Raw genomic sequence first — 15,699 nt, forward strand, 5'->3', positions numbered from 1 at the left:
TACAATTTTTGTACGCTTTATTTTAAGATTTATAAATATGCATTTATTTAGTGATTTAATTCACACATTCAAGATTCTTATCTATTAATACAAATTGACGTCAGCTCTTAGGTAACAAATTATAAGCTTCCCTCTTCAACACTATATCACTTTTAGTTTATCCAATTTTTATTTCATATTTTCATGTTCTTTTTCTAAATTTTTCAAAATTAAAAACGTTTTTTGGCAATACGTCTTTTTTAGTAGACGTTGAAAACATTTGCCCAATTTTTAAGATAATTTGTAGAACGTTATAAAAAAAACTTGATATTTCATTTCTTTTTATTTGGTTAAGAAATTGTTTTGAGTTTTGGCAAACTGAAATTTTTTTTAACGAAAAAAGCAAAGAAAGCTAATAATTAAACGCTCTGAAAGCAAAGAAAGCTAATAATTGAACGCTATGAACGCAAAGAAAGCTAATAATTGAACGCTCTGAAAGCAAAGAAAGCTAATGATTGAACGCTCTAATGCAAAGAAAGCTAATAATTGAACGCTCTGAAAGCAAAGAAACCTAATAATTGAACGCGTTGAAAGCAAAGAAAGCTAATAATTGAACGCTCTGAGAGCAAAGAAACCTAATAATTGAACACTCTGAAAGCAAAGAAAGCTAATGATTGAACGCTCTAATGCAAAGAAACCTAATAATTGAACGCTCTGAATGCAAAGAAACCCTAATAATTTAACGCTCTGAAAGCAAAGAAACCTAATAATTGAACGCTCTGAAAGCAAAGAAACCTAATAATTAACGCTCTGAAAGCAAAGAAAGCTAATAATTGAACTCTCTGAAAGCAAAGAAACCCAATAACACAACTATCTGAAAGCAAAGAAACCTAATAATTGAACGCTCTGAAAGCAAAGAAAACTAATAATTGAACGCTCTGAAAGCAATGAAAGCTAATAATTGAACGCTCTGAAAGAAAAGAAAGCTAATAATTGAACGCTCTAAAAGCTAAGAAACCTAATAATTGAACACTCTGAAAGCAAAGAAAGCTAAGAATTGAATGGTCTGAATGCAAATTAACCTAATAATTGAACGCTCTGAAAGCAAAGAAAGCTAATAATTGAAAGCTCTGAAAGCAAAGAAAGCTAATAATTGAATGCTCTGAAAGCAAAGAAAGCTAATAATTGAACGCTCTGAAAGCAAAGAAACCTTAAAATTGAACGCTCTGAAAGCAAAGAAAGCTAATAGTTGAACGCTCTGAAAGCAAAGAAATCAATTATTGAACGCGTTGAAAGCAAAGAAAGCTAATAATTGAACGCTCTGAAAGCAAAGAAAGCTGAACGCTCTGAAAGCAAAGAAGCCTAATAATTGAACGCTCTGAAAGCAAAGAAAATTGAACGCTCTGAAAGCAAATAATTGAAGGCTCTGGAAGCAAAGAAACCTAATAATTGAACGCTCTGAAAGCAAAGAAAGCTAATAATTGAACGCTCTGAAAGCAAATAATTGAAGGCTCTGGAAGCAAAGAAACCTTATAATTGAACGCTCTGAAAGCATAGAAAGCTAAGTATTGAACGCTCTGAAAGCAAAAAAAGCTAATAATTGAACGCACTGAAAAAGCACAAATAATTATTTATGCTCAACAAAATCTGACTTTTTATATTTCATTTGATTCTTACAGAATTTATAGTTTGCAACATCTAAGGTCTACGACTTCGGGTTGCAAAGATACAGGGATTAGAAATATTCGAAGAGTTTGAGGGAAATATTCGAATCCTTTGAATTAAAATGACCAGTTTTGATAGTAAACTAAAACACAGTTTTAATGTAACTTGTTGCTAAAGTTTTTTCATGATCGGTCAAAGATATCTTTTTAGGGACCTGAGGGCGAATTTTAGCCGCGGCTTAAATTTGAGATGCGGCTCAAATATGGATGTTTAATTTGAAATTATATTCAATGTTTAAAGATTTAAGCTGGCGTTTAATTGAAACCGGTTTTCGGCGGATTTGAGACGCGACTCAAATTAATTAGATTCTGACAATGATGATTTTAACATTGAGGAGCCAATTAACAATGCGCATTAAACATATATATTTCAGTTTCTTGACAATTTAGAATATTTATCACTTTAATTTGGCCGAATAAGGAGACAATGGACGTATTCAAGATGAAAATCACAAAGATGTTTAATAAATCAAAAATTTGTAAAAAAGCAACGAGAAATTTGAATTATTGCCAAACTTATTAACTAAGTTACATTGTAATAATTTCATAGTTTGTCATTAACATTAAAGACTACACATCAGTACCCTGTAAAACTTTTTCTGAAAAAAACGTTTTACTATAGAACACAGCGCTTTTCACAAAACAAGAGACTTAAATGTCGCTTCAATTTGGTCTTCTGCTTAGAACATACATAGTCTTGATCAATGAACTATATACAGGAACGCCCAACTCAGATATACGCATATTATGTACTGTAGTACACTGTGGGAGGAATGTAAACAAACCCAGTGCCCCCGCAGAAGTTGAAGGGAAAGCACTAAAGCTCTGATGTGATATTACAGTCCAAGAAAAAACGAGTTAAATCAAGTTAGAGCGAATACAATGATTTTTGGCTTTCTGGTCAATATGGAAAATAAAATAGCAATATATTTTCTTCCAGCCAGCTCTTGGGCCCTTTTCCCTCAAAAATGATGCGTTGCCCCTGAATTCTTTGTTTTGATCTCCTCCCACTGCAGTACACAGATATGGCGGTTCCTGGTCTATATATTTCTTGGTCTTGCTAAATGAAACTTTAGATATGATTGTACATACTCTTCAGATTGTAGAACATATCTAAAAGAGTTTTATGTCGTCATTGCAATGTAATTTTTTGTGGGTAACTTTGTATGTAAATACATTAGAATTACTGGACCAAGCAATATACATATATAATAATACATATATTAATACCTACATATATAAACTATAAGATTGTTAACATATGTGTCAAGGTGAAACTATAATTTCATTAAAATGTCATTTAAGGGACAAATTGAAAAATTAGAACTCACTTAGAAATTACAAAAACTAAGATCATTATTCATTAGAGGTTGAATCTTAATTTCGATATTTCAAAATTTGTTTGATAAATTAAAAAGCTAGTTTTTTCACATTTATACATTTATTATTTTTTAAGGAATTATTACAATTGTTTCTGAATTCAGTGTTGCAGAACAGATCATTTTTGAGAATTTTTTTCTCTCTGACATCACTAAAAAAGTAGAATAGTTATGAAAAAAATTGTCTCAGATTTATTTAAGACTTGAATCGAATAAAAGTTGGGATTGGCACAACATGGATTTCATTAAAAAAAGTGCATAGTATCACCCTTAATCTAGGTTTAAACAGGAGAAATAGGACTAGTAAATGAAATGAGATTTAATCAATTTATCCAAGGGGTTAAGCTTTTATAGTTTCCAGAAAAATATGCCAAGTTCAGAAAAAAACAACGATATCTTCCACATTCTTGATCAGATTGAGGTTAAAAGTACACCATTTAAATTTGGGTTTTGCGATCTTCGCATGAAGGGTCACTTAAAATTTCGCTTACAGTCCCTTTAACGTTTAGGGTTTTGTAGAATAATTAGAAAAATCTCATTATCATATTATTTATTGTCCGAATGTTGAGATCGTTCGTAATTATAGTTCTGGTTTAATTCTTCTTCTACTTCCTTTATCACTGTCTCCCTAAACAAACATTATAAACACAAAGAAAAAATAAAAAAAATCATTAAAAAAATAAGTAATGACCCAAAAATTCTACATGAAAACTGAAAAATAATTTTTTTTAAAATTTTGAACACGAAGAACATATAATAAACCCTAAAATATATCTAACAGAGACACCTAGCGGCGTATTTTCAAAACTTGTACCTTGTCTCTGCAGACTGTGTGGATATAACGAGGTTTTGTAATGTTCGACCTCTGTGCCGTTCATCCTCTTAAACAAGGTAAAAATTTTCAATTGAAACTTATGTTTGCGTGATTTTTATGTAAATCTTAGCTTGAAGTTGTAAATATCTAAAGTAAAGCTGTATACTGTCTAAAGTAAAGCTGTAAATATCTGAAGTGAAGCTGTAAATATCTGAAGTAAAGCTGTAAATATCTAAAGTAAAGCTGTAAATATCTAAAGTAAAGCTGTAAATATCTAAAGTAAAGCTGTAACTATCTAAAGTAAAGCTGTATTTTGTCTTATGAAAGGAAATTTTTGTAAAATAGGAAAAGTCTTTTAAAATTAAAGAATATTTGCTTGGATTAAAATACCTTACCTAGATTTGCCATAGCCCGCAACAACTCCTCTCTGAAAAAATATAATTGATAAAATGTAAAAAAATGTTGATTATCATAAGAAGATAAAAAATCTAAAAAAACAAATTAGATTTTTTATCTCAATCCTCTACTGCACTATTTTTCGTTTTTTTTGCCATATTTTTAATTTTAATTTTTACATTTTAATTAAAAAAACGAACCTTAACTTGACGAGCTCCCCTTGGAGTGTCTCAACCTCAGCGTTTTGTGTTCCAATCCTATGCAGCAAATCAACCTGGACAAGATATTAGTATTTGTATCTTACCACACTTATATTTACATATGAAGCAGGGGTGTATATTTTATCGAAAAATCACTCTCCCCCCCTCTCATTACACAAATTATTTTTTCCCACAGAAGTTATATATGCTGTTATGAAGGACGCCTCAACTGTACACACTGCACAAATTTATTAATATTCAATTGTAAGCTACTCCTGTAAAACCATGTAAAGACGACATTTAAAAACCCTTTTCAGTGTCTTTTTTCGTCCCAATGATATTTTTATGACCAAATTAGGTTATATGACCAAATAATGTTACAAAACCAAATAAGGTAAGTGATCTAATCACATTATCGGGAAACTGACCTTAAAAACTTATTATATTATCGAGTTTTATAAACAATATCGAGTATTTATAATTCCTTATTATATTAAGGATCAGTTTTTTTATTCCGTCTAGGTTAAATAGTTTGTAGTAAATGCCTACTCTATAACAATTTCTGGGAACATATCAATCGGAAGCTTGTAACTATTGATCCCAAATTCAAGGGAACGATCCTCAACCTGTTTATCAAAACAGGGACGATTACTCTCTCCTAGTGAACAGTACGGAGTTACTATATCAACTAGTGTATTTGAGGTTTATATGTTACAAGTTAAAGTTAATAGACGTAAATTACAATTCCTACGTCGATATCTATATCACATGATTAAGGCAATCTCATTACGTATTATAGCATTTTATATCACAGGATTAAGCTAATCCTGCTACGTATTTATTTGAAACGCAGTTCAAATGAATAATGGGTTTTACGTAGAAGTTTACAAACATAGATAGTTAATAATGTACAACGTATTGCAGGTTTACAGAATATCATGTTACCCAATATTTATTAAAAGTACACTAAACTAAGAATGCAGTACCATGTCAGAGTTTATTTTGACCCCTAGCTATTTGACCCATAAATGTCAGTGAGTACACTCCATTACCCAATAACCCACCATGTCAGAGTTTAGTAGTTTGACCGCTAGCTCATTGACCCCATCAAGGTCAAAGAGTGCACTAAACTATCCAATAACCCACCTTGTCAAAGTTAGATTTGACCGCTAGCTCATTGACCCCATCAAGTTTAGTAATTACACTACACTACCCAATAACCCACCTTATCAGAATTTAGTTTGACCGCTAGCTCATTGACCCCATCAAGTTTAGTAAGTACACTCCACTACCCAATAACCCACCTTATCAGAGTTTAGTTTGACCGCTAGCTCATTGACTCCATCAAGGTCAGTAAGTACACTATCTCTAGCTATCCTGTTGTCCTGAAGGTCTGCAGTCAACATATCAACCTGTACAAAAAAAAAGAGTCTTATTGAGATTTATCACATACTAGGCTTTCAGGGAGCTTCACACCCGTCTTCTCAATTGCGAAAATTTTCTCTTTTTATACATTGTAAAACAAAAGAAAAAAGTTCGCAAATTGTATAAAATTTGTTTATGGATTTTCAAAATTTAATGAAAATCGAATTTTGTTAGAGGCTAATGTTTGAAATTTTGATCATCCATAAATCTTCCCTAGGGTCATGTGAGGTCCCACACAAAATTTAGGCCCGATTGGTTCAGCCATTTTGACGTTAATTTGACAAAAACAGACAAACAGACAAACGTATATTATGATATTGCTAAAAGAAGTGCGCTTCAAAATGATCCTACCTTTGCATTGAGTGTGATTATCTGAGTTCTAAATTGTTCATTTTGTCGGAGAACCTCTTCAACATATTTATCTAGTCCTTCACATCGGGCCTAGAAGTCAATCAATCAATCAATCAACCATTGAGTTAATTAATAACTTCATATTAGTCAATTAATTAGTCATCCAATCAACAAACTAACCCACCAAATATGAATCATATTAGTGAATCAGTGAGGTTATTGATTGATTAATTAATCACCTTAGCAGCCTCTAAGTCCGACTGTTTGGCTTTGATTTCAAGAACCAGATTATCTGTTTGCATCTCTAGGGTTCTGTTTATCGTCTCTGTTTCATGGTTTTCCTGAACATCATTAGGATTCAGTTCTAACTCCAAGTCTCATGGCATTGGACAGCTCATGACTAGGACTGGGCGTCGTTCCTGGGGAACGATTGTTCTTTTACGGGAACAAACAGAATCATCAAGAATGACGCCATTTTAGCGAAAAAAAGATCGAATGCATTTAACACCTTCTTGAATATATTTGAACGATCTAGAAATTAATAAACGTGGAACAAACAATAATTTGTTGAAAAGAATGGTCTGGAGCGGTCTATCAGAAACACGTTCTAAATCAGGAACTTATTCTAAATCTAAAGGAATTGAGTCTTTGCCACAAACTCTAATTTTCTAAACCCAATATTGTATACCTAAGATATTTCCAACTATGAATAAATTTATCAACTGTTAACTAAGAACTGGAGGAGATCATGAACAAAAGGGAACTTAGCAGAATGGAATGGAACGATTAGAAAAAGAAGGAACGAGGAACGAACGATTACAAAAAAATAGGAACATGCCCAGCCCTACTCATGGCACTACACCTAGGTTTGATCAGACTGATTCGCCAATTTTGCCATCAAATCTAGAAGTATTTCTATTTGAAAATACACAATACTTTCATTATCATAATCTTATACAAGCTGATTTGTATCCCCCTGGCGACCGAACCTGGCACTAACCAGGGGCCTGCAGTAGCACACACTCCTAAGTTTGCTTACCCTTGAAAGTTCCTCGAACTGAATAAGAATCCTCCTCCTGTCCTTCTCCTTGTCCTCTAATACAGCCTCTATCCTCCGAACCTAAGAGGGAATGTTTCAATGGGTGTTAGGTATTTCCCCAAAGGCAATTTCCCAAGGGCAACTTCCCTAGTGACAATATTCCAAGGGGCAACTTTCCAAATGAGCAATTTCCCAAGCGGCAACTTCCCAAAGGTTAGGTTAGGCCTTCCGACGCACTTCAGGCTGCAATTGGGACCGAGCGCTGCAGCTAGGATAGACTAGGGGTCAAGCGCTGAGGCTAGGATAGACCTGGGAAGTTGCCGCTTGGGAAATTGCCCATTTGGGAAGTTGCCACTTGCAAAAATACCCATGGGAAGTTGCCGCTTAGGAAAATGTCATTGGGAAAGTACCTAACATCTATCAATGAGCCTGAAACTTAACCTCACTATCACCCGGAACCTGAACCTAATCCTTTGTCTGGCCCTGATCCTAAACCAGATCCTGAGAAGGCAGAGCAGGGTCTGACAAATTCTATTTCTCTTCAAATGTTAGATGCTATGAAACTTGAACTTGAAAATATGTAATGCTATTACTTTACTTTCTATCATAATGTGAACCCGTTTTTTAAATCTTTAAATGTGTTCGCAAAGAATAAATATTTATATATCAATGTTTTTCTGTCAAAAATTTATCAAGATAATTGAGCTTCCCTACCTCTGTAATATACTTTTGCAGTTCTATCTTAAGAATATTGATTTCATCAGCCTTGTCTTGGTTCTCCCGAACCTTCTCCTTATACTCAACATCCAACCTTTGATAAATAAATAAAAGGATGATTAGATGATAGGTGTATGAATGAATGAATGAATGAATGTGTATCTGAATAAATTAATGAATTAACTTTTACCTAGAATACTCTTCCTTCAGGGATGAGTTCTCTGAAGAAATCTTCTTCGATGTTTCATCTGATCTACTCCATTCATCCTTCATCCTTCTAAACTCCTTCTCCTTTTCCTCAATCCTCTTCTCCTTCTCCTTTATCCTCTTCTCTCTCTCCTTAACGCTTCTCACCTCCCTCTCCCTATGATCCACCTCATCCTTTTCAATTCTTTTTAATCTTTCAATTTCATTCTCTGTCTCTTCAATTTTTCTTCTCCTGAAATAGAACCAGTTTTCTTAAACCTATCAGTATTTCAATAACAAAAATTCTTTGAGTTTACTGTGGCCGTTTTTTATTTTTCCCAAGAACGTTTTGAGATGGAATAGTCGAATAAAGCAAAAGTAAACTATTTAGTGTATAATTCAATTATGGTTTCTTTTGTTTTACATCCATGTTGCTCTGATTCAGATACAACAATAATTATAAAATAAATTAGATTGGTTTTATATTCCTAGATGAGAGATCCTTTTCAAGCTCCGCCAATTTGTCCCGTGTGGAGCGCTCCTTGTCCAATGCCGAGGTTTTTTCATCCAAGAGCCTGCGCACCAGATCTTCCTTCTTGTCCAGTTTAGCCCTGAGCTGGTCTCCAGTAATGTTGGCCTGACTAACAGCGTTCTTCAGCTGAAGTATTTGAGAACTCTGCTCATAACATCGTTTACTATTCTCTAGAACAACACGCAATCAATAAGCGTTATTAGTGACCCTGCAAGCAAAGATGATAATAACCGATTAACAACGGTACACTTAAAAGCTTTGACTGATCAAATATTAATTCGATATGCATGTTTTTGCTCATTCAATAGGGTTTCCAGTCGTATTTACGTTGTTTTGCGAAATTAGGTTGTAGAAATTACGCAAAACTACGCCGTAATTACTCATAATTATAGTTTCACTTATTACGCGAAATGGATATTTCCCCAATTACGTGTAATCCTACGAAATTACACGAAATGAAAATTATTACGCGTCACTGCACGTAATTACGCGTAAGAAAAAAATCTGTTACGTTGGAAACCCTATTATTCAATCTGTTTATCTTCATTTGTGGTTTCTCTGCAAATGTGTTAGTGACTTGCACATTTCTTGCTAGGAAGAAAAAAACACTTTTTGAGTCAGAAAAACGACTTTATCTCTGACATTTGTTATCAGATTATGTTTTCAAGGGTACAGTTGTGTATAGGAGATGCCCATTTTAAAATAAAGCATCACTTGAAATTAAGCTTGCAATCCCTTTGAAGCGATTCGTAATTCAAAATATGAGCAAAGAAAAATAAGGTCGAGGGGAGATAGAGGAATAATTAGTTTAAAAGAAAATACTTACCAGCATTCTGGTTCTGATTTATCTTCAAAGCATTTTCTGTGTTCTCCAGTAGCTTCTCTAAATGAACAATCTTACTCTGGAGTCCAGCAGCAGTACGGTGTACTCCAGCTAGTTCCCGTTCACATAGGTCATGTACACTTCCTGGACCTCCAACAACTCCACCTTCACTTTCAGGACCACCACCTACACTTCTAACTTCTCTACCACCTAGTAAATTTTGTACATAGAAAAGATGATCATAGTGCTATTGCAGAAAGTGATTGATTTTTGCTAGATTTCAACCCTACTGGTACTGTAGGTATGTACAATGTTTTTCCATCTACATCCCCCATTCTGTGTTTATCATTCATGTCCCTGCTAGATTTCAACCCTACTGGTATTGTAGGTATGTACATTGTACAATGTTTTTCCATCTACATCCCCCATCCCGTGTTTATCATTCCTGTCCCTGCTAGATTTCAACCCTACTGGTACTGTAGGTATGTACAATGTTTTTCCATCTACATCCCCCATCCTGTGTTTTTCATTCATGTCCTGCTAGATTTCAACACTATGTACAATGTTTTTCCATCTACATCCCACGTTTTTCATTTATGTAATTTTCTTCATAGTCTCTCAAGTTATCCACGTGCATCCTCTCTTCAAACCCTTTAACTCCAATTTTGCATATTTTCCCCTTTCTCTAATTAATTCTCACTTCAAAGTATCAAAAATTATGTCTACTGTTAGACATTATACCTACACCCCTCCATCCATCCTTTCCTTTAAAATATATGTCTAAAAATCATGCCTGATCTCAAATATTAAATGCAAAAAAGTTACATCATCTAAATTACTTTTTAATCTTGTAAATGACAAAAGTATTTTTTCCTCAAAAAATGCAATTTTTTTTAATAAGTGCCATTAAACCCCCTCCGCTTAATGGATTTTAGTAGTAAAATAATATGAACTGAAATCGAAACTTTGTGTTGAGTATCATTAATCTTAAACGCTTGATCTCAACATCCAATGTGGACACTTTTATATTATAGAAATGTATAACCCGTTGATCCCTTAATCAATGCAGAGTATGACCACCGCGGGAGTTGGAATAGAAATTAAATTAATCCGATGGTCTGCATGCATAAGATGAAGATCAAAGCTAGATCCCAAGATTTACAGAACATAAGTTCTGATTGAACTGTAGGAAGTACCTGACGCCGTTGATGGAAGGTTTGGAGATGATTTAGATTTATTAATCTCTGTAACATGAACTCTGCCATCTTGTTTATCTCTTGAGGATCTCATCTCTTGGAGATATCTCTCCCTCTGTATCTCTAGACTAGATCTTTCTTTCAGAAGAATATCTCTTTCCGCCTCAATTCTGAATCTCTCAACCTTTAGTCTGTCCTGGTCCGCCGCAAGCTGGAGAGATTCCGCCTCAAGCTTAGCTTTTTCCGCCTTTATCATCTCTTTCTCCGCCAGTTGGTTTCGCGGTGAGGTTTGAGTACCCTTCTCTCCACCCCTCTTCAAGCAATAATAATAAATCATTCATACAAAATAAAACTATAAAAAAACGGAAATTAACGTACATGGGATTTAAGTTGTCATATAAGCCATCTTTGTTTAACCAAAATATTGCAAAGCCTTTAAAATATAGTGTTGCTAGTTTTATTTAATGAATTTAAGATGTCTAAGACCTATGCAAATTTAATGCTGACCTGAAGTTGTGCAAGACAGTCCATAAGCTCTGCGCGCAGGTTTGTGACCTCTAGCTTGCTTAGGGTCAGTTCATCCTGCTTTCTGGAGAGTTCATTTCGAATCATATCCATCTTTCCTTTATCCAGGAATACATCCTTGTCAGCTTGAACACTCCCTTTTCCATCCCTGGTCCCTTCGTTAATACCCCTGGCCCCTTGTATTGTACTTTTAGACTGGATTGTTGTACGTAATTGACTAGCTGAATGTACATCATTAGATTGCGAATTTTCAACACGCGGTACAAAGCTGCCCGTACTAGTTTGCTGTTGTACAGGCTTGCTGTTGTTGTTGTACACTGGTTCATTTGTACTCAGAAATCTGCAAACAAAATGTTGCGACAAATATTCAAAAATTTTACAATTTACAAATAAAATAAAATGTAAACAAAAAGAACATGTTCACAATTTAAATAGAAGATGGGCGCGAAGCGCCCTAAAAGCCTAGTATTCAAAAATATTACAATTTACAAAGAAAAAGCACAATTTTTAAGCCAAGAACGACGACAGTAAAAAATAAGTAATAAACAATAGCAACATTTATAAAAAACAACAGAAATCATACCTGGGTTGTATTGAATCAGATTTAAGTTGTTGTATCAAGGTTTGCACTTGATCCTTGTACCGGTCCCGCTGTTTCTCAATTTCCTGTTTCAGTTAAAAATATGATTTATCTTCAAATGATCCTCCATTACACTTTTACGTTCTCTTTTACGTTAGAAAAGGCCCAACTGAAAGGGGTTTAAGACACACCTATTTAAAACTCTAAAGACAAGTGAGGATGTATGAAAGAGACGGCTGGGATTGATAAAAGGAGTGACATGCCCGATTCACAACTGTACCCTCAAAAACTTTTTCTGGATGATGGATGACTTATTCATACTTGATAATGTGAATAAAATATTCATATCGTCCAGGTTTTTCTTTTGACAACTGTTTTTTTTTAATTTTTGGTTCCTCTGCAAAAGTGACTTGAGTGTTTCTTTTTCAGATACAATAAATAGAAATTATCCAAATGAAACACTTTTGAAGCCACAAAAACAACAATTTCTTCCACATTGTTAATCAGATCAAGTTTCAATCAGAAATTATTAATTTTTAATATAAAAAGGATTTTTTATTAATTTTTTTGTTCAGAGAAAGATCCAAAGGTTTCGAAGAAAATTTTCAAGGGTACCGGTGTGAATCGTACATACCTCTCTGATAATTAAGACGATTGTCCCGTTAACAAGTGTTTTGCTTTAGAGAAAAAGTAAATATTCAAATGCAGGGAAGGAAATTTCCAAATGGTGCTTATTAATTAGAACTTGCCCTTCGTTGTCAGTTCTAAACAAAATCCCGATTTAGATCTTTCCTCCCCTGAATTATATATTTTTTACCTGGACGAGATGTTTAACTTTATCCTGCTGAGGATCTTTACACAATAATACTTCAACCTATACAATATGATTAAAGGGACTGTAAGCATAATTTCAACTGACCCATGATGCAATGATGGTAAATCCGGATTCACAATGGTGTCCTTAAAAGCATTGGCTGACCAAGTATGAATCGGGCATTGCCATCTTTGCATGGAGGGTCACTTGAAATTACGCTTACACTCCCTTTAAGTAATATAATACACATTTTCCAAGAAAACCCCCTCCCCCCCGGATATATGAAAACTGGGGGGGGGGGGGGCTTCTGCAAATTCTTTCACGCATAAAAGGCCTATATGGGCTACATTTTTTAAAGATGGTTTTGTTGGCAATCTTAATCTATATCCTGAAGGAATGAGTCTAGAACCTACAGGATGGTTACAGAATCTTGGTTCATCAACAAGTTTAAATCTAAAATCTGTTTTATTTTATTTGTTTTGTTTTTTTCCTAGTTTTGTTTTATTTTTATTGTCTTTAATATTTTGGCAATTTTTTTTTTTTTAATTTAGTTTATGTTTATGCTTTTTTTTTATAGCTTTGGCTGTGATTTTTTATTTTGACTTATCATAATACCTGTATTTATACCCCCTTGCCCCAGTTAAATCCTACTTTCTCCCCTCTATAGTACTGTCGGTCAACTCGTTCCCTTCCCCCCCCACCTTCTAGAATCTTGTACTCGTACATTTTGTTCAGTTCCAACTTAAACACTACACCTCAAGGTTGGCCATATCAACTTTTATTCAACTTTTTCCATCCTTTTTTGTTTTGTGTAAAAAAACATTTGTTATTAAATGTATTTTTCCTTATCTTTTTGTTATAAAATAATAAGGTTGTTTTTGTATAGAATTGAGAAGGATATTTAAAATATCGAAATATATTTTCTCTGAGAACCATCAAGTTTTTTTTGAAGCAGTTGAAAAACCACAAAGGGATATTTACAGTATATTTTGAATAAACTAAAAATTCTCAATTTTCTAAATATATTTACCTGTTTATTTAATATATTTACCTGTTTATTTAATATATTTACCTGTTTATTCAATATATTTACCTGTTTATTTAATATATTTACAAATAAATAAATATATTCATTATACAATCAATATTGCTAAAGCAGTAAAATAAGTCTAGAACCATTTAAAGGAACGGCATGAGCCTAAATTAGAGGCGCATTCTGGGAATTGTCTGGGGGCCTCCACCACCAACCCCTGACTCAACCCTGATCAGTTATCAAACAATTTTATTGATAGTATATGATTGATATTAATAATTACTAGGTTTTTACCGAATTGATTTAATTGTAACTAGTTTATTACTTAAAACCATTAATATTTTTAAATTTTTATTAATTTTGGAGATAAAACTTGTTTTAAAAAAAGAAAGGATAATTTTTATAATTAATAGTTTAAACCTAAGTTGCTTTATTTCACGTTGAGCTTCGGCAAGCTTGCTGAGCGCGCTACGCTGCGCTTCCCTCGCCTCCTGCGTGCTTTCAGTTTCCTTCTTCAGATGAACCACCTCAACAGATGGGGGTGTATATTCAGGGACGAATATTTTCTTTTAAAATCATTCCCCAAGATGTCCAAGATGTCAAATTTAATATTTTTTCCCGTTCCCGCAGACCATGTTTTAATATTTTACCAATCAACCCTTGATATTTTACAAAATAGTCCTTTTTGCTATTTGCGAAATACTCAGTTTGTAAAAGTATTCGAATGTTTATAAGATTAATCCATCAATCAAACATTAACTTTTTCATTAATAAGTAAACTTGAACAAATTATTTAGATGATATAAATTGATCAGTTGACCAATTTATCAATTCTATATACATGTCAAATTAAAAATTGATTAATTGATTGATTAATGGTTAATTGATTGATTGATTGATTGATCAGCTGCTGAACCTGGCGTTGAAGACACTGTATGTGCTGACACAAATGGACCTCGTCCTCCAACAAACTATCCTCAAACCTACAAATCATGAAATTACAAGCTTGGCAACCCAGCTTTGCCTGGAAACTAAAGTTTTCATTTTAAAAAAAGCTAAAAACATTCCCTTGGTTCCACCGTGTTTTCCAATCAAAATGTTATGCAACTTGGTCAAGGATTTATATTTCATGATCTCCCAGACAAACTGGGATTTCTACTGTGTATATATAGACTAGCTTGGGAACCCAGCTTTGACTGGAAGCTAAGTTTTCCCAATAAAAAGTTAAAAAAGAACATACCCGTGGTTCTATCTACTTTTCAAATAAAATTAAAGGCAAATTGGTCAAGGTGTTCATAAGTTTTGATCAAACAGAGATTTATTTGCCTAAGTTTTCCCTATAAAAAAATTAACCTACTCAACTTAGCTTTAAATCTAAGCTAGGATTATTCACGTGGTTAATTTTAGTTTTCAAATCAACATTAAATTAAATTCCTTGCCTTTATAAATAGTCTACCTTGGGAACCCAGCTTTGCCAGAAACACATATAAAAACAGCCTTCTCAACTTGGAACTTTTAAACAAAGCTAAGAATATTCTTGTTCTTTTTAGTTTTCTAATCAAAATTAAAGGCAAATCGGTCAAGGGGCTCATAAGTTTTAATGGGACATATAACCAGACAAACAGACTTGTTTTTATACATAGACTAGCTCGGGGACCCAGCATTGCTTGGAAATTTAGTTTTCCCTATAAAAATTCAACCTTTTCAACTTAGCACTTTACAACCTAGCTAAGAACATTCCCGTGGTTCTGTCGAATTCCCGCATTATATAGATACATTTTTAGAGAACAAGTACATGACAAGGGCCAATCGATTTTATTTAAGAAAATTTTATTCAATTAGTTCGCGCGCTCTTACCTCACCCCCTTCTCGTTCCTGCAGGTGTAGCGCGCACAATTCGCGCAGGAGGAGGAACCCAGTTCTCCTGGTCCTTCCAGCCCTCCTAGAAACCAAATTTCTAAGGGACTGTTATCGAAATGTTAAGGG

General features: G+C 33.8%; 1 protein-coding gene and 1 long non-coding RNA gene across 2 annotated transcripts; both read right to left on the minus strand.

Moving 5' to 3' along the window:
* Nucleotides 1-3,261: 3,261 nt before the first annotated feature.
* LOC111706156 (trichohyalin) lies at nt 3,262-13,781 on the minus strand. Its single transcript, XM_023478942.1, has 17 exons — nt 13,774-13,781; nt 12,684-12,740; nt 11,870-11,952; nt 11,269-11,626; nt 10,762-11,074; nt 9,569-9,775; nt 8,699-8,912; nt 8,215-8,463; nt 8,022-8,118; nt 7,308-7,388; nt 6,508-6,609; nt 6,269-6,358; nt 5,797-5,904; nt 4,493-4,566; nt 4,292-4,323; nt 3,897-3,963; nt 3,262-3,710 (listed from the first exon to the last, which is right to left on the minus strand). The coding sequence occupies exons 4-17, from the start codon at nt 11,377-11,379 to the stop codon at nt 3,629-3,631; spliced, it is 1,827 nt and encodes a 608-aa protein (XP_023334710.1). The 5' UTR covers nt 11,380-11,626; nt 11,870-11,952; nt 12,684-12,740; nt 13,774-13,781; the 3' UTR covers nt 3,262-3,628.
* A 351-nt stretch (nt 13,782-14,132) lies between these two features.
* LOC111706157 (uncharacterized) lies at nt 14,133-15,657 on the minus strand. Its single transcript, XR_002766172.1, has 3 exons — nt 15,571-15,657; nt 14,630-14,696; nt 14,133-14,240 (listed from the first exon to the last, which is right to left on the minus strand). It is a non-coding gene; the product is annotated as an uncharacterized LOC111706157 (long non-coding RNA).
* Between the last annotated feature and the right edge of the window lie 42 nt (nt 15,658-15,699).

The sequence above is a fragment of the Eurytemora carolleeae genome, unplaced genomic scaffold (genome assembly GCF_000591075.1).
Source record: "Eurytemora carolleeae unplaced genomic scaffold, Eaff_2.0 scaffold575, whole genome shotgun sequence".
NCBI lineage: Eukaryota > Metazoa > Arthropoda > Copepoda > Calanoida > Temoridae > Eurytemora > Eurytemora carolleeae.

What these genes read in the sequence shown, in the direction of transcription:
- LOC111706156 (XM_023478942.1), bottom strand. Translation starts at nt 11,379, where the DNA reads ATGGATATGATTCGAAATGAACTCTCCAGAAAGCAGGATGAACTGACC. An exon ending in AGTTCGAGGAACTTTCAAGG is followed by an intron (nt 6,610 to 7,307) that starts GTAAGCAAACTT and finishes AATGATGTTCAG; the next exon opens with GAAAACCATGAAACAGAGAC. An exon ending in TAATCACACTCAATGCAAAG is followed by an intron (nt 5,905 to 6,268) that starts GTAGGATCATTT and finishes TTTTTTGTACAG; the next exon opens with GTTGATATGTTGACTGCAGA.